Source organism: Heptranchias perlo, chromosome 1, assembly GCF_035084215.1.
Source record: "Heptranchias perlo isolate sHepPer1 chromosome 1, sHepPer1.hap1, whole genome shotgun sequence".
In the NCBI taxonomy this organism is placed as follows: Eukaryota; Metazoa; Chordata; class Chondrichthyes; order Hexanchiformes; family Hexanchidae; genus Heptranchias; species Heptranchias perlo.
The window spans coordinates 170,270,316-170,289,292 of record NC_090325.1 but is presented as its reverse complement, the minus strand read 5'-3'; the positions used below and the strand labels follow the sequence as shown (position 1 = coordinate 170,289,292).

Below are 18,977 nucleotides of genomic sequence, written 5' to 3'. Positions count from 1 at the left end.
CAAATCTATCACTGAGATCAGTTAACTCAGCACAGACCTGGGATTGAATCTGGGACCTACCTGGTCTGTTAGGTCAGCCACTGTCTGGATATATGTGCTGAGCCAGCAGGTGAAGAATTTATTTTCTGAACACAAGTTCTATCTAAAATGCTTTTGTGGTTTCCTTTCAATCACTGACAAAACATTTCTTTAATAAGTTAGCAACAGAAAAACAAATCAAGAGAATTCACAAACTAAATTCAAAGTCAACTAACACAATCAATTTAAAACTGATGATTATGTTCACAATTCCTCAGTGAACTACAATCTAAACTAGGCTGCTGCATGGACGAGCTGAGTGGAGGCCAAATGTTTTCCGCTGGAACAGAATGAAAATTGGACGGCTGGTCTATTACTCTTGTGCAGTTTCTAGTGACTGACATTGGAGCAGACCTGGGAACAGTTCTCTAGACTGTCCTTTCAGCCCACATAGGTAGGACTAAGAAAGAGGTTCTGCTGAGGGAGTTTGAGCAGCTAGGGACTAAATTAAAAAGCAGAACCACAAAGGTGATAATCTCCAGATTATTACCTGAGCCACGAGCAAATTGGCACAGGATAAATCAGATCAGAGGGATGAATGCGTGGCTCAAAGATTGGTGTGGGAGAAGTCGGTTTCGATTCAAGGGGCACTGGCACCAGTACTGGGGAAAGAGGGAGCTGTTCCGTTGGGGCGGGCTTCACCTGAACCATGCTGGGACCAGTGTTCTGGCAAACCGAATAACTAGGGTGATAGAGAAGGCTTTAAACTAAATGGTGGGGGGGGGGGGTGGGGGGGTGGGGGGGGCGGGCTCAGGTGGGTCAAAGTTTAGATTGATAAAGAGAAAAGAAAAGGAAGTAGTACAGGAAAGTGATGGGGGCAATGATAAACAGACTGTGTCAGGAAGGGACAGAGCGCACAAACATAAGAGTGCACTAGCAAATGGGGCCGGGGTAGGAAAGAATGGTAAAAAGACAAAATTAAAGGTTCTTTATCTGAATGCGCGCAGCATTCGCAATAAGATAGATGAATTGACGGGACAAATAGAAACAAATGGGTATGATCTCGTGGCCATTACAGAGACGTGGTTGCAAGCTCACCAAGGTTGGGAGCTAAATATTCAGGGTTATTTTAACATTTCGGAAGGATAGGAAAAAAGGTAAAGGTGGTGGGGTAGCTTTGTTAATAAAGGATGAAATTGGTGTAATAGTGAGAAATGATCTTGGCTCAGAAGATCAAGATGTTGAATCAATTTGGGTGGAGGTAAGAAATAGCAACGGAAAGAAATCACTGGTGGGAGTAGTATATAGGCCCCCTAACAGTAGCTACACTGTAGGGCAAAATATAAATCAGGAAATAAGGGGGGCTTGTAAAAAAGGTAATGCAATAATCATGGGCGATTTTAACTTTCACAGATTGGACAAATCAAATTGGCAAAAATAGCCCTGAGGAGGAGTTCACAGAGTGCATTAGGTACTCTTTCTTAGACCAATATGTTGGGGAACAGCCCATTTTGGATCTGGTAATGGGTAATGAAACAGGATTAATTAACGATCTCAAAGTAAAGGATCCCTTGGGAAGCAGTGATCATAACATGATCGAATTTCACATCCAGTTTGAGAGCGAGGAGCTTGGATCTAAAACTACAATATTAAACTTAAATAAGAGCAATTATGAAGGAATGAGGGCGGAATTGGCTAAAGTGGACTGGGTAAACAGATTAGATGGTATGATGGCAGATAAGCAGTGGCAAACATTTAAAAAGATATTTTATGACTCCCAACAAAAATATATCCCTGTGAGGAGGAAAGACTCCACAAAAAGGTTGAACCAACCATGGCCAACTAAGGAAGTCAAGGATGGTATCAGGTTAAAAGAAAAAGCATACAACATGGCAAAGATTACTGGTAAGCCCGAAGATTGGGAAAACTTTAAAAACCAGCAAAGGATGACTAAAAGAATAATAAAGAGGGAGAAAATAAATTATGAGAGTAAACTAGCAAGAAATATAAAAACCGACAGTAAAAGCTTCTACAAGTATATAAAAAGGAAGAGGGTAGCTAAAGTAAACATTGGTCCCTTAGAGGATGAGACTGGGGAAATAATAATGGAAAACAAGGAAATGGCAGAGGAATTGAACAGATATTTTGTATCTTTCTTCACAGTAGAAGACACTAATAACATACCAATAATAGGAGAAAATCAAGGGGCAAAGGGGAGGGAGGAACTAAAAACAATCACTATCACTAGAGAAAAAGTACTAGGTAAACTAATGGGTCTAAAGGCTGACAAGTCCCCTGGACCTAATGGCATGCATCTGAGGGTCTTAACGGAAGTGGCTACAGAGACAGTGGATGCATTGGTTGTAAACTTACAGAATTCACGAGATTCTGGAAAGGTCCCAGCGGATTGGAAAACCGCAAACGTAACACCCCTATTCAAGAAGGGAGTGAGACAGAAAGCAGGTAACTATAGACCAGTTAGCCTAACATCTGTCATTGGGAAAATGTTAGAATCCATTATTAAGGAAGTAGTAGCAGGACAATTGGAGACTCATAATACAATCAAGGAGAGTCAACATGGTTTTATGAAGGGGAAATCATGTCTGACAAATTTATTAGAGGAAGTAACGGGCAGGGTGGATAAAGGGGAACCAACGGATGCAGTATATTTGGATTTCCAAAAGGCATTCGATAAGATGCCACATAAAAGATTACTACACAAGCTAAGAGCTCATGGTATTGAGGGTAATATACTGGCATGGGTAGAGGATTGGCTAACTAACAGAAAGCAAAGAGTCGGGATAAAAGGGTCATTTTCAAAATGGCAATCTGTAGCTAGTGGGGTGCCGCAGGGATCAGTGCTGGGACCTCAACTATTTACAATATATATCAATAACTTGGATGAAGGAACAGAGTGCCTTGTGGCCAAATTTACTGATCGTACACAGATAGGTGGAAAAGCAAGTTGCGATGAGGACACAAATTGTCTGCAAAGGGATATTGACAGGTTAAGCGAATGGGCAAACATTTGGCAGATGGAATATAATGTGGGAAAATGTGAAGTCATCCACTTTGGGAGGAAAATAAAAAAGCAAAATATTATTTGAATGGAGAAATACTACAAAATGCTACGGTACAGAGGGATCTGGGAGTCCTCATACATACAGGTGCAGCAGGTAATCCGGAAGGCAAACGGAATATTGGCCTTTATTTCTAGGGGGATGGAGTATAAAAGCAGGGAAGTCATGCTACAACCGTACAGGGTGCTGGTGAGACCACACCTGGAGTACTGCGTACGGTTCTGGTGCCCTTATTTAAGGAAGGACATTGGAGGCAGTCAGAGAAGGTTCACTTGGTTGATTCCGGGTATGGAAGGGTTGTCTTATGAGGAAAGATTGAACAGGTTGGGTCTATACTCATTGGAGTTTAGAAGAATGAGAGAAGATCTTATTGAAACATACAAGATTCTGAAGGGACTTGATAGGGTAGATGCTGAGAGGATGCTCGCCCTCATGGGGGAATCTAAAACTAGGGTGGGGCATAGTCTCAGAATAAGGGGTCGCCCGTTTAAGACGGAAATGAGGAGGAATTTCTTCTCCCAGAGGGTCGTGAATCTTTGGAATTCTTTACCCCAAAAAGCTGTGGAGGCTGAGTCATTGAATACATTCAAGGCTGAGTTAGACAAATTTTTGATCAGCAAGAGAGTCAAAGGATATGGGGAAAGGGCGGGAAAGTGGAGTTGAGGTAAAAATCAAATCAGCTATGATCTCATTAAATGGCGGAGCAGGCTCGAGAGGCCGAATGGCCTACTCCTGCTCCTATCTCTTATGGTCTAATGGAGACAAGAGAGAGAACATAGGGGAGAGAAATTAAAACAAATTATCAAAGGAGGAAAAAAAAAATTATCTAAGACGCTGTTTGTCAGATATTATTTATACTTAACTAACATCTGAAAACGTTCATGTACCCTTAAAGTTTAGTTAGTTATCGTGGATGCCACCAGTGAAACTAGGAGATGAACAATTAGGTATGGAGTGAAAAGGACAAACCAAGAAATTAGAACTCCAAACATCATAGCTATTGATCAAGGTCATGCTGACTCACCCAACAACCCAGTAGGACATGATAGGTGGTGGCTTCTTCTGGTCAGTCCAGTTTTCAGGACTACACTGGAATAAGACTCCATGTTCCTTCACTGGACCAAGTCCTGAGCTACTTTTCCTGAGATTTATTTGAGTTGAATTGTGGATAATATCTGGACATTTCCTTTCCTATTAAAAATATATATTTTAAAAAAATCATAGTGGTTATCTACCAGATTATACTCTGCAAATTACTATGCACATCCTCTTTGCCTGGTTCTCAGACTGAAGTAGTGCCAATGGACTTTACATAGAATGTATAGCACAGAAAGAGGCCATTCAGCCCAAAAGCTCCATGCTGGTGTTTATGCTCCACACGAGCCTCCTCTCACCCTTCTTCATCTAACCCCATCAACATATCCTTCTATTCCTTTCTCCCCCGTGTTTATCTAACATCCCTTTAAATGCATCTTACCAAAGGGTAGCACAGATGTTGTAGATTAGCATGCAGAAGGTGATTAGAAGTCTTCTTGCTGGATACATTTAAAACTTGAGGTGAAAAAATAAAGGATGCACGGCAGGAAGGTGCAAACTGTTTCATTCAGAAGCACACAGTTCAAATGCTAGTATTGACCATCACTCAAACTCTATTCTCCCTACTAGACGAGCTTAGTTGGCTGTTTGACAGGCCGTATGATAGGTAACTCCCTATACCATAACAGCAACTCATATCAATGAGTTAAGAGTAAAATTTGTTGAAATTGAAAGGAAAATCGCCAAAGTTGGTAACACTTCGTAATGAAACAAGTGTTCTCACTGAGTAAGACTGCCAATTGTTGTTGAATTATGGGTAGTGTTGTGCCATGCACCAGTATCCACTACAAGCTGAACTGAATCCATTTATTTCATTTTGGACCTTCACAGCCAGGAAAGTGAGGATACATTCATCCTTTCTATTTGGGGTGGATTCAAATTCTCTCCTATAGATGAAAGCATTGTGTGCTAACCCACTCCATCTATCAGTTGTTTGAATCTTCAGTGAGTTTACCGACCGCCCATGCAGTACATATTCTACAAATGTCCGTACAAACCCAATTACTATATATTTTTTAAATAACCTCACCCGTTTGTCCAGGGTCTGTTGGAAGACAGACCGTATTGATAAGCAACAACGATGGAAGTTTTTGATTAGCAGTGAGTGAACAGAACCACTGAGCCGTGCAACTTCTGTATGTGTGGCCGTTATGAATATCCCCTGCACTGTTTCTAAAGAAATATAGTGAAATAGAGTGTTTTCTGAGCCTGATGTCAACCTGAAAAAAATGAGATGGTAGATCTTTAACAAGGCTTGATACCAATTTTTTTTTTAGGTACTTAGTTATCAAATAAGCAATATTAAATTTTTATTGAGAAAATACTTATAAATGTACAAATCTGTGACAAGATTGCCATTTGTATGGTTGAAAACCATACATACCAAACTGAAAGCAAACATGCAGGTGCAGCAAGCAGTTAGGAAGGCAAGTGGTGTGTTGGCCTTCATTGCAAGAGGATTTGAGTATAGGAGCAAGGATGTCTTACTGCAGTTATACAGGGCCTTGGTGAGACCACACCTGGAGTATTGTTTGCAGTTTTGGTCTGCTTACCTAAGAAAGGGTATACTTACCATAGAGGGAAATGCAGCGAAGGTTCACCAGACTGATCCCTGGGATGGCAGGACTGTCATATGAGGAGAAATTGGGTCGACTCGGCCTGTATTCACTCGAGTTTAGAAGAATGAGAGGGGGTCTCATTGACACACATAAAATTCTGACAGGGCTAGACAGATTGGATGCAGGGAGGATGTTTCCCCTGGCTGGGGGGTCCAGAATGAGGGGTCACAGTCTCAGGATACGGGGTAGGACATTTAGGACTGAGATGAGGAGAAATTTCTTCACTCAGAGGATGGTGAACCTGTGGAATTCTCTACCACAGAAGGCTGTGGAGGTCAAGTTACTGAATATATTTAAGAAGGAGCTAGACAGATTTCTAGACACAAAATGCATCAAGGGGTATGGGGAGAGAGCAGGAATATGGTATTGAGATGGAGGATCAGCCATGGTCATACGTTGGGTGGCGGAGCAGGCTCGAGGGGCCGAATGGCCTACTCCTGCTCCTATTTTCTATGTCTATGTGGCCAAACATTCATAGAAACATAGAAAATAGGAGCAAGAGTAGGCCATTCGGCCCTTTGGGCCTGCTCCGCCATTCAAAATGATCATGGCTGATCGTCTAACTCAGTATCCTGTTCCCGCTTTTCCCCATATCCCTTGATCCCTTTAGCATTAAGAAATATATCTCTCTCCTTCTTGAATACATCTAATGACTTGGCCTCCACTGCCTTCTGTGGTAGAGAATTCCACAGGTTCACCACCCTCTGAGTGAAGAAATTTCTCTTCATCTCGGTTCTAATGGCATACCCCATATCCTGAGACCCTGGTTCTGGACTCTCCAGCCATCGGGCACATCCTCCCTGCAACTAGTCTGTCTATTCCTGGTAGAATTTTATATGTTTCGATGAGATCACCTCTCATTCTTCTAAACTCTGGTGAATATAGGCCTAGTCGACCCAATCTCTCCTCATACGTCAGTCCTGCCATCTCAGGAACCAGTCTGGTAAACATCCGTTGCAATCCCTCCATGGCAAGGACATCCTTCCTCAGATAAGGAGACCAAAACTGCACACAATACTCCAGATGTGGTCTCACCAAGGCCCTGTATAACTGCAGTAAGACCTGTTCCTGTACTCAAATCCTCTTGCAATGAACGTCAACATACCATTCGCCTTCCTAACTGCTTGCTGCACCTGAATGCGCGCTTTCAGCGACTGGTGTACAAGGACACCCAGGTCTCGTTGCACCTCCCCTTTTCCCAATCTATCACCATTCAGATAATAATCTGTCTTTCTGTTTTTACAACCAAAGTGGATAGCCTCACATTTATCCACGTTATACTGCATCTGCCGTGTTCTTGCCCACTCACCCAACTTGTCTAAATCACATTGGAGCCTCTTTGCATCCTCCTCACAGCTCACATTCCACCCCAGCTTTGTGTCGTCTGCAAACTTGGAAATGTTACATTCCGTTCCCTCATCCAAATCATTGATATATATTGTGAATAGCTGGGGCCCGAGCACTGATCCCTGCGGTACCCCACTAGTCACTGCCTACCACCCGGAAAAAGACCCGTTTATTCCTACTCTCTGTTTCCTGTCTATCAACCAATTCTTAATCCATGCCAGTATATTCCCCCCAATCCCATGTGCTTTAATTTTGCACACTAACCTCTTGTGTGGGACCTTATCAAAAGCCTTCTGAAAATCCAAGTACACCACATCCACTGGTTCTCCCCTATCTATTCTACTAGTTATATCCTCAAAAAACTCCAGTAGATTTGTTAAGCATGATTTCCCTTTCATAAACCCATGCTGACTTTGTGCAATCCCGTTAATGCCTTCCAAGTGTTCTGTTATCACATCCTTTATAACAGACTCTAGCATTTTCCCCACTACTGATGTTAGGCTAACTGGGCTGTAATTCCCTGTTTTTTCTCTCCCTCCTTTTTTAAATAGTGGGGTTACATTTGCCACTCTCCAATCTGTAGGAACTGTTCCAGAGTCTATAGAATTTTGGAAGATGACCACCAATGCATCCACTATTTCCAGGGCCACTTCCTTTAGTACTCTGGGATGTAGATTATCAGGCCCTGGGGATTTGTTAGCCTTTAGCCCCATTAATTTCCCTAGCATTATTTTTTTTTACGAATACTGATTTCTTTCAGTTCCTCCCTCTCACTGGACCCTTGGTTCCCTAACATTTCCGGGAGATTATTTGTGTCTCCTTTGTGAAGACAGAACCAAAGTATGTGTTTAATTGTTCTGCCATTTCTTTGTTCCCCATTATAATTTTCCCCATTTCTGACTGTAAGGGACCTACATTTGTCTTCACTAATCTTTTTCTCTTGACATATTTATAGAAGCTTTTACAGTTGGTTTTTATGTTCCCTGCTAGTTTACTCTCATACTTTATTTTTCCCATCTTAATCAATCTCTTTGTTCTCCTTTGCTGAATTCTAAACTGCTCCCAATCCTCAGGCTTGCCACTTTTTCTGGCAATTTTATATGTCTCGTCTTTGGATCTAATACTATCCCTAATTTCTTTTGTAAGCCACAGTTGAGCCACCTTTCCTGTTTTATTTTTGCGCCAGACAGGAATGAATAACTGTTGTATTTCCTGCACACGTTCTTTAAATATTAGCCATTGCCTCTGCACCATCATCCCTTTTAGTAAAGTTCCCCAATCTATCCTAGCCAACTCACACCTCATACTTTTGTAATTTCCTTTATTTAGATTCAGGACCCTAGTTTCAGATTCGACTACTTCACTCTCCATCTTAATGAGGAATTCTACCATGTTATGGTCGTTCTTCCCTAAGGGACCCCGCACAACAAGATTGTTGATTAATCCTTTCTCATTGCACAATACCCAGTCTAGGATCGCCTATTCTCTAGTTGGTTCCTCAACGTATTGGTCTAGAAATCCATCACGTACACACTCCAGGAATTCCTCCCCCACAGTATTATTGCTAATTTGGTTTGACCAATCTATATGTAAATTAAAGTCTCCCACGATTATAGTTGTACCCTTCTTGCATGCGTCTCTAATTTCCTGTTTAATGCCCTCCTCTGCATCTCCACTACTGTTTGAGGGCCCATAGACAACCCCCACCAACGTTTTCTGCCCCTTGGTGTTTCTTAGCTCCACCCACACAGATTCCACATAGTGATTTTCCGAGCCAATATCCTTCCTCACTATTGCATTGATTTCCTCCTTTACTAACAACGCTACCCCACCTCCTTTCCCTTTTTGCTTGTCCTTCCTAAATATTGAATACCCCTGGATGTTCAGTTCCCATGCTTGGTCACTCTGCAGCCATGTCTCCGTAATCGCAACTATATCATACCCGTTAATATCTATCGGCGCTGTTAATTCATCTACCTTATTTCGAATGCTCCGCGCATTAAGACACAATGCCTTTAGACTTGTCTTTTTAAGATTGCTAGTCATCTTAGTATTATTTTGCGCTATTGCCCTATTGCCCAATTTGTTTTTCGCCATTGTTTTCTCTGCCTTCCACTATTGCTTCTTCCCTTTCTGTCTTTTGTTTCTATCCTTGTTGTCCCCTCCTCTGTCTCCCTGCTCAGGTTCCCATCCCCCTGCCATTCTAGTTTAAACCTTCCCCAACAGCACTAGCAAACACCCCCGCGAGGACACTGGTCCCGCTTGTACAGGTCCCTCTTTCCCCAGAACCGATGCCAATGTCCCAGGAATCTAAATCCCTCCCTCCTACACCATCCCTGCAGCCACGCATTCATCTGGTCTATTCTCCTGTTCCTTACTCACTAGCACGTGGCACTGGTAGTAATCCTGAGATCACTACCTTTGAGGTCCTGCATTTTAATTTATCTCCTAATTCCTTAAATTCACCTTGCAGGACCTCATCCCTTTTTTTACCTATGTCGTTGGTACCGATATGCAGCCGCAGCGCATTACCCAAGTCCTTTTAGTATTCCATCGTGTAATTGAAGGAGACACTAGGGGTAATTTTAAAAATTCACACCGCGGTGGGAGCCTCGCACACTGGCACTGCTCATCAAAAATTTGGCTATATGCTGCCCACAAATTTCTGACCATGTGGTTAGAAAATAGCGGATTACTTGTGCCCTGACTTCCATTATGCACTACTTGTGGGCAAAGCGCCCCACTTACAGTCCTAACATGTAAAAATTATCCCTGCTAATTCTACAAGGAAGTTCTTACTATGGATCACCTCCATGTGTTCACTGAAAAAATTGTTGACTGTCCACCCAAGTCTCACGGTGATTTTGTCACCAAGACGCTCTTCGCTTAGCTTCTGCACCAAGTGATTCCTTATCCTCAGTAATTTTAACTTTCACTTATGCCCTCTCTCACTTCCCTGCCTTCATTTCCCCGCTCAATCTTCCTCCTACATATTAAATCCGCCACCCACATCCAAGGATACCCATTTGACCTTGCCATTACCCAAGGCCTCACAACTTCCAAGGTTTCAGCCAACATGGCCATCTCAGGTAATTTAATCTCCTTCACAAAAACAACTTGCGCCTTTATATAGCACGTTTAACATAGTAAAACGACCCAAGGAGCTTCACAGGAGCGTTATCAAACAAAATCTGACACCAAACCACATAAGGAGATATTAGGACAGGTGACCAAAAACTTGGTCAAACACGCAGGTTTTAAAGAGCATCTTCAAGGAGGAGAGGTAGAGAGGCGGAGAGGATTAGGGAGGGAATTCTAGAGCTTAGGGCCTAGGCAGCTGAAGGCACGGCCACCAATGGAGGAGTGATTAAAAATGGGGATGCGGAAGAGGCAAGAATTGGAAGAATGCAGAGATCTCAGAGGGTTGTAGGGCTGGAGGTTACAGAGATAGGGAGTGGCAAGGCCATGGAGTGATTTCAAAACAAGGATGAGAATTTTAAAATCGAGGCGTTGCTGGACCGGAAGCCAATGTAGGTCAGCGAGCACAGGGGTGATGGGTGAACAGGATTTGGTGCGAGTTAGGATACGGGCAGCGGAGGTTTAGGTGAACTCAAGTTTGTGGAGGGTGGAACATGGGGGGCCGTCCAGGAAAGCACTGGAATAATCAAGTCTAGAGGTAACAAAGGCTGGGATGAAAGTTTCAGCAGCAAATGAGCTGAGACAGGGGCAGAGACAGGTGATGTTACGGAGGCGGAAGTAGGGGGTCTTGGTGATGGAGTGGATATGTGGTCGGAAACTCATCTCAGGGTCAAATAGGATGCCAAGGTTGCGAATGGTCTGGTTCAGCCTCAGACAATGGCCAGGGACAGGGATGGAGTCAGTAGCAAGGGAACGGAGTTTGTGGCGGGGACTGAAGACAATGGCTTTGGTCTTCCCAATATTTAGCTGGAGGAACTTTTTGCTCATTCAGTACTGGATGTCAGTCAAGCAGTGCGACACGAGGGAGATGATGCTGAGGTAGAGCTGGGTGTCGTCAGCATACATGTGGAACGTGATGTCGTGATTTCAGATGATGTCACCGCGGGGCAGCATGTCGATGAGAAATAGGAGTGGGTCAAGGATAGATCCTTGGGGGACTCCAGAGGTAACGGTGCGGGAGCGGGAAGAGAAGCCATTGCAGGTGATTCTCTGGCTACGACTGGTTAGATAAGAATGGAACCAGGCAAGTGCAGTCCCACCCAGCTGGTCGACAGAGGAGAGGCATTGGAGGAGGTAGTGTGGTCAACTGTGTTAAAGGCTACAGACAGGTCGAGAAGGATGAGGAGGGATAGTTTACCACGGTCACAGTAACATAGGATGTCATTTGTGACTTTGATAAGGGCCATTTCAGTATTGTGATAGGGGCGGAAACCTGATTGGAGGGATTCAAACAAGGAGTTGCGGGAAAGATGGGCACGGATTTGGGAGGCGACAACACTTTCAAGAACTTGAGTGGAAAGGGAGTTTGGAGATTGGGCAGAAGTTTGCAAAGACAGAGGGGTTAAGGGTGGTTTTTTTGAGGGGGGAGGGTGATGATGGCAGATATGACGTGGAAGGGGACAGTACCTAAGGAGAGGGAACCCTTAACTATAACAGCTAACATCGGGGCCAGGAAGGGAAGTTGGGTGGTCAGCAGTTTGGAGGGAATAGTCGAGGGAGCAGGAGGTGGGTCTGATGTTTAAGAAGAGCTCAGTGAGAGCATATGGGGAGGTAAGAGAGAAACTAGAGAAAGATGAGCGTTCAGGTCTAGGGCAGGGGGGAACCTTAGGAGAAGTTTGGCCTGGTGGGCTAGGGGAAGGGAGGGAAGTAGCAGAGGCAGCTGAATGGATGGTCTCAATCTTAGTGACAAAGAAGTCCATGAGCTCCTCACAATTATTATTGGAGGTGAGGGTGGAGGAGGCAGGGGACACGGGTTTAAGAAGATGGTTTGTAATGGAGAAGAGAAGCTGGGGGTTATCTTTGCATTCCAGTTTTGGCAGAGGAGAGCAGGACCAGATAATGCTTTATGTGGTCCAGCCAGATCTGACGATGAATGGCTAAACCGGTTGTCCGCCATAAACGTTCATGTCTGCGTCCCTTGGACTTAAGGGACCGGAGATGAGGGCTGTACTGGGGGAATGGAACGACCAGGGTAAGAGAGAGTAATGGTTTTAATGGGGACAAGGGGATCAAAGGTGGAGGTGAGGGTGTGTTTGAGCATATCAGTAGCTGCAGAAATGTCATAGTGAATAGGAGGGCTGAAGGCTGGACAGTTGGGAATTGGAAAGTGCTGTTGTAAGTGACTTGGGGGAGAGATTTTTCAGGGTCGAACACAGAAGGAAATGGGATTGGGAGGGGGAAGGGGGATGTGGGTGGAGAGGCATACAAGTGAACAGAGATGGCCTTATCCGTGATTGACACGGTAGGAGTACAGAGGCCGCGTGAGATGGCAAGGTTGAGGGGGTGGCCGTGAATATGGCTAGGGGTACTTATATGAAGGGAAAGATTAAGGGAGGATAGGACGGCAGTGAACTCAGAGGAGAGCACGATGAATTGAGATGGAGGCTGAAATCACAAAGGATGAGAAGTCATTTAGTGCAGAGGCTGAGGGAGGAAAGCAGTGAAGATATCTCGGTGAGAAACTTACCATGATACTTGGCTGGGCGGTAGAGAACAAGGATTTTAGAGGAGAGGCGAGAGGGGTGGAACAAGGGGAGATGCTCAAAGGAGGAGAAGGTGCCAGAGGAGTAGGGGGACAAACTACGTTGTGATTTGGTGTTAAGGGCTACACCGCCACCGCAGTGGTCTGGGCGGGGCAAGTGGTGGCAGATATAGCCAGGCAGGGAGGCTTCATTAAGGGGGAAGGTGTCATCACCTATCAGCGAGGCATCCGTCAAGGCCAATGATGTGGATGCAATCATCCACAATAAGATCATGGATGGCAAGGGCTTTGTTCACAAGTGAACGGACATTCTGGAGGGAGATAGGAGAGGGGCGGTGATAGCTGATCCGCTGGCTGAGTCCACAGGGTCAGCACTGAGAGGGGTAAGTGGGACAGGAAGGAGATTGGCAAGATTAGTCCCCAGTGGGCAAGCTGAGCGGGAACGTCAGTGAGAGAGTAGGATGGAGCAGTTAGTGTTGATGCTCATAAGGAGGCAGCGACGAGCGCCTTAATGGGCCTTCCGAGGATGCCAGGAGAGGCATATGGGGAAGCTGTAGGCTCATCATCTAGCCTGGGACGGCGGCAGGAGAGTACGAAGGTCGAGGAGTGCTGAAGGGTTGGGTAGGGATTTGGGAGGCAGAGTACCCATAGTGGAGAAATAAAAGGAGAGCCTGGGAGGGGTAAAGAGAAAAGGTGAAACAATAGAAGAGATGGGCTCGGTCCGGAGCAGCAGCCAAAACCTGCAAGCCATTGGATACAGGGAAACTCAAGTTACAAAGCCGTGGCTACATAGCACGACTGGTTTAGATATGTCCTGGTAATAAACAGGAAATAGATAGGAGACAACAGGATGGAGTCCAAAGTTAAAGTCAGAGGTCCCTCTGGTGGGATAAAATTGATGTAGATAGGGTGGAGTCAGTTTGGAGCATCGACGAACTGATGTCCAGGTTCAGAGACAGGTGTGGAGGGCATGAGAGCCCAGAAGCTATTTGAAGCGTTGAGCATTGGAGGATGCACTGTAGGAGGCATTTCTGAGGGAAGGAAGAGCCAGGAAATGTGCAGAATCGATCGTGGGGCAGAAAAACGGTGGCGAAGTTGCATGTCACTAAAAGATCCAGAATAGAATCACAGAATAGTTACAGCACAGGAGGCAGCCATTCAGCCCGTCGAGCCTGTGCCGGCTCTCTGCAAGAGCAATCTGGCTGGTCCCACTCTCCCGCCCTTTCCCCGTAGCCCTGCAAATTTTCTTCTTTCGAGTACTTATCCAATTCCCTTTTGAAAGCCACGATTGAATCCGCCCCCATCACCCTTTCAGGCAGTGCATTCCAGATCATAACCACTTGCTGCGTAAAAAAGTTTTTCCTTATGTCGCCTTTGTTCCTTTTGCCAATTACTTCGAATCTGTGTCCTCTGCCAAGGGGAACAGCTTCTCTCTATCTACTCTGTCTAGACCCCTCATGATTTTGAACACCTCTATCAAATCTCCTCTCAACCTTCTCTGCTCTAAGGAGAACAACCCCAGCTTCTACAGTCTATCCACATAACGGAAGTCCCTTATCCCTGGAACCAATGTAGTAAATCTTTTCTGCACCCTCTCTAAGGCCTTCACATCGTTCCTGAAGTGCGGTGCCCAGAATTGGACACAATACTCCAGTTGTGGCCGAACCAATGTTTTATAAAGGGTCATCATAACTTCCATACTTTTGTACTCTATGCCTCTATTTATAAAGCCCAGGATACCGTGTGCTTTCTTAACCGCTTTCTCAACCTGCCCGAACACCTTCAGCGATGTGTGCACATATACCCCCAGGCTATGGGCCCCAGAAGGCTTGTGCTCCAGAACTAGCTGCACCTCTAGCCAAGCTGTTCCAGTACAGCTACAACACTGGCATCTACCCGACAATGTGGAAAATTTCCCAGGTATGTCCTGTCCACAAAAAGCAGGACAAATCCAATCCGGCCAATTACCGCCCCATCAGTCTACTCTCAATCAACAGCAAAGTGATGGAAGGTGTCGTCGACAGTGCTATCAAGCAGCACTTACTCACCAATAACCTGCTCGCCGATGCTCAGTTTGTGTTCCGCCAGGACCACTCGGCACCAGACCTCATTACAGCTTTGGTCCAAACATGGACAAAAGAGCTGAATTCCAGAGGTGAGGTGAGAGTGACTGCCCTTGACATCAAGGCAGCATTTGACTGAGTGTGGCACCAAGGAGCCCTAATAAAATTGAAGTCATTGGGAATCAGGGGGAAAACTCTCCAGTGGCTGGAGTCATACCTAGCACAAAGGAAGATGGTAGTGGTTGTTGGAGGCCAATCATCTCAGCCCCAGGACATTGCTGCAGGAGTTCCTCAGGGCTGTGTCCTAGGCCCAACCATCTTCAGCTGCTTCATCAATGACCTTCCCTCCATCATAAGGTCAGAAATGGGGATGTCCGCGCTGATGATTGCACAGAGTTCAGTTCCATTCGCAACCCCTCAAATAATGAAGCAGTCCAAGCCCGCATGCAGCAAGACCTGGACAACATCCAGGCTTGGGCTCATAAGTGGAGAGTAACATTCGCGCCAGGCAATGACCACCTCCAACAAGAGAGAATCTAACCACCACCCCTTGACATTCAACGGCATTACCATCGCCGAATCCCCCACCATCAACATCCTGGGGGTCACCATTGACCAGAAACTTAACTGGACCAGCCATATAAATACTGTGGCTACGAGAGCAGGTCAGAGGCTGGGTATTCTGCGGCGAGTGACTCACCTCCTGACTCCCTAAAGCCTTTCCACCATCTACAAGGCACAAGTCAGGAGTGTGATGGAATACTCTCCACTTGCGTGGATGAGTGCAGCACCAACAACACTCGAGAAGCTCGACACCATCCAAGACAAAGCAGCCCGCTTCATTGGCACCCCATCCACCACCCTAAACATTCACTCCCTTCACCACTGGTGCACAGGGGCTGCAGTGTGTACCATGCACAGGTTGCACTGCAGCAACTCGCCAAGGCTTCTTCGACAGCACCTCCCAAACCCGTGACCTCTACCAGCTAGAAGGACAAGAGCAGCAGGCACATGGGAACAACACCACCTGCACGTTCCCCTCCAAGTCACACACCATCCCGACTTGGAAATATATCGCTGTTCCTTCATCGTCGCTGGGTCAAAATCCTGGAACTCCCTTCCTAACGGCACTGTGGGAGAACCGTCACCACACGGACTGCAGCGGTTCAAGAAGGCGGCTCACCACCACTTTCTCAAGGGCAATTAGGGATGGCCAGCGACGCCCACATCCCATGAACAAATGGAAAAAAAAGGTCACTCTGTTCCTGCACCCGCTTTGGAATTGTACCCTTTAGTTTATATTGCCTCTCCTCGTTCTTCCTACCAAAATGTATAATTTCGCACTTAATTTTCTGCATTAAATTTCACCTGCCACGTGTCTGCCCATTCCACCAGCCAGTCTATGTCCTCTTGAAGTCTACCACTATCCTCCTCAATGTTCACTACCCTTCCAAGTTTTGTGTCATCTGCAAATTTTGAAATTGTGCCCTGTGCACCCAAGTCCAAGTCATTAATATATATCAAGAAAAGCAGCGGTCCTAGTATCGACCCCTGGGGAACACCACTGTATACCTTCCTCCAGTCCGATAAACAAAAATTCACCACTACTCTGTTTCCTGTCACTTAGCCAATTTCATATCCCTGCTGCCACTGCCCCTTTTATTCCATGGGCTTCAACTTTGCTGACAAACCTATTATGTGGTACTGCACTGCCCTCATCAACCCTCTCTGTTACCTCATTAAAAAAGCGGCGGGGAAATGGACTATGGCCCAGCAGAGTGAATTTCTGGCCAGGAACCACACTACACCAAAATAAAGCTGAAAAACTAGTAGGACCAGTCATAAGCTCAGCAGGTAACAGCAGCGGTGCAGGTTGGCTATAAGCAACTGAACAGCAGATCAGAGTCACAGCAGCTGAGTCTTGCAGTGTAGTCCAATGGAGTAACGTAGCCTTGACGGCAGAGTAGCCCAGGAATTCGGAAGCCAAATTTGAGCAAAGATCCAGTGCTTACTGATAGAAACAAAGATAAGGCATGGTCGGGGGATGGGCAGTGGGCCTAGGTAACATTAAACTTGCAGCTTAAATTTGTAGTTAGGGCTAAAATGCACTCAATATTAGAGCCAGGTGTACTTAAATAGTGGGAGAGAGGAGATTGGAAGAGAAAGGGCAAAGGCTGGCAATGGATGGCCAAGGATAGAATTACACAGCAAAGGAACTCCCGAGGGAGCAGCCAGCTCAGGAGCGATCTTGGAATTTTTTTTCCTTCACTGTCTACATTTGCCTGCCCACTTCCAACCCCATATACATCTCCCCCAAGCTCCCTCATCAACACACTAATTCCCAACTCCCTGTCTTCTTGACCTCTACTTGTCATGATACTGCTACCAATGTTGACCTAATCATGTTTACTTAGCTCGGCTTTTGATGCCCTGATCCCTACCAAGTCACTGGTGGTCACCGATCTTCACTGTTGCTCCCTGGTATAGTTCCTACCTCAGTTTCCTCAAGTTTAAAGGCCACATACTTATGTGCACTTGGTGCATGACTGGCCTGGTTAGTCACCAACAGATGTGGCTTGGCCATCTCATGAAGTACCGCACCTCTCTCTTTACAGCAAATTCTTCTAATAATTCAGGATCATGCTGCAGGGCAAGGACAACCCCAGGCTCATCTTTTCAACAATCAAACCCCCTTTCCTACTTCTTCCCCTACCTCCTCCTTCCTTGTCTCCAAGTGTGAAGGCCCTATGAATTCTTTCATTTCTAAAAATGCAACTGTCTGCACAGCTGTCTCTACTCAGGCTGAACTAAATCATGTGAAATCTCTGTCATGTTTGACCCGGAGAGGTGCTTTGAACTTTGTATCTTGTCCATCACCATGATAGTTTACTTTCAGCTCCGCAACAGTGCCCACCTTCACTTCACTTCCACTACTACCATCTATGACCTTATTGCAGATGATGGTCATCATGGCTTTGATGGAAACTTGGCTCAGGAGTGGACACACCTTGAGTTTTTCACTTCAATGCCCTTCTTCCTTTCCACCCTCAGCTCTTAGTGACTGCTCATCCGCAGTGATTTTATTTCCATCTCAACTCTTCCTTGATTTTACTGCCCTCCTGACCTTCATTAATTTCTCCCTCCATACAAACTCTCTTACCTCTATTCATGGTTGCGCCCTCAATTTTGCCATCTCACATGGCCTCTCTACTCCCATTGTCTCAATCATACATGAAGCCATCTCCGACCAATTCCTTGCATCCATCACCACCTAAATCTCCCATCCTCTTCCAACCCCACTTCCTTCTATGTCCGTCCCTGAAAAAACTCTTTGCAAACTCTCAACTGTCTAGCCTTTGGCCTTCCATTCGCCACAATAATTCAGCTGTCAATTTGCTCAACCACTCCCTCAACTCCACCTTTGATACCCTTGTCCCCAGTAAAATCCTTAATCTCTCCCACACTGGTCGTTCACCCACCTCCCTTACCTTCGCTCTCTTAAGTACAAGGGGTGCAGACTTAACTGTATCTAGGAAACTACTAGCTTAGCTATCCATCGCCAGATCTGGCTGGATCACATCAAGCACTATAGGGCTTGCTCTCCTCTACCAAAACCGCTCACTAATTCAGGATCATCAGAAAGCAAACATAATTTGCATCCGAGGGTCTTAAAGGAAGTGGCTACAGAGATTGGTTGTATATTCCAGAATTCACTAGATTCTGGAAAGGTCCCAGCGGATTGGAAAACTGCAAACGTAACACCCCTATTCAAGAAGGGAGTGAGACAGAAAGCAGGTAACTATAGACCAGTTAGCCTACCATCTGTCATTGGGAAAATGTTAGAATCCATTATTAAGGAAGTAGTAGCAGGACAATTGGAGACTCATAATACAATCAAGGAGAGTCAACATGGTTTTATGAAGGGGAAATCATGTCTGACAAATTTATTAGAGTTCTTTGAGGAAGTAACGGGCAGGGTGGATAAAGGGGAACCAATGGATGCAGTATATTTGGATTTCCAAAAGGCATTCGATAAGGTGCCACATAAAAGATTACTGCACAAGGTTGGTAATAT

The 18,977-nt window shown here is 45.4% G+C and overlaps 1 protein-coding gene across 4 annotated transcripts in view; it reads right to left on the bottom strand.

Annotated features, from left to right (window-relative positions):
* The window catches only part of intu (inturned planar cell polarity protein), a 224,653-nt gene that overhangs the window by 1,687 nt on the left and 203,989 nt on the right, over positions 1-18,977 (bottom strand). For all 4 annotated transcript variants that reach the window (XM_067993504.1, XM_067993495.1, XM_067993513.1 and 1 more), the window contains 2 exons: positions 5,224-5,413; positions 4,123-4,289 (listed from right to left, as the gene is read on the bottom strand). In XM_067993504.1, the coding sequence (XP_067849605.1) occupies positions 4,123-4,289; positions 5,224-5,413 (357 nt within the window). The remainder of the gene's footprint in view (positions 1-4,122; positions 4,290-5,223; positions 5,414-18,977) is intronic.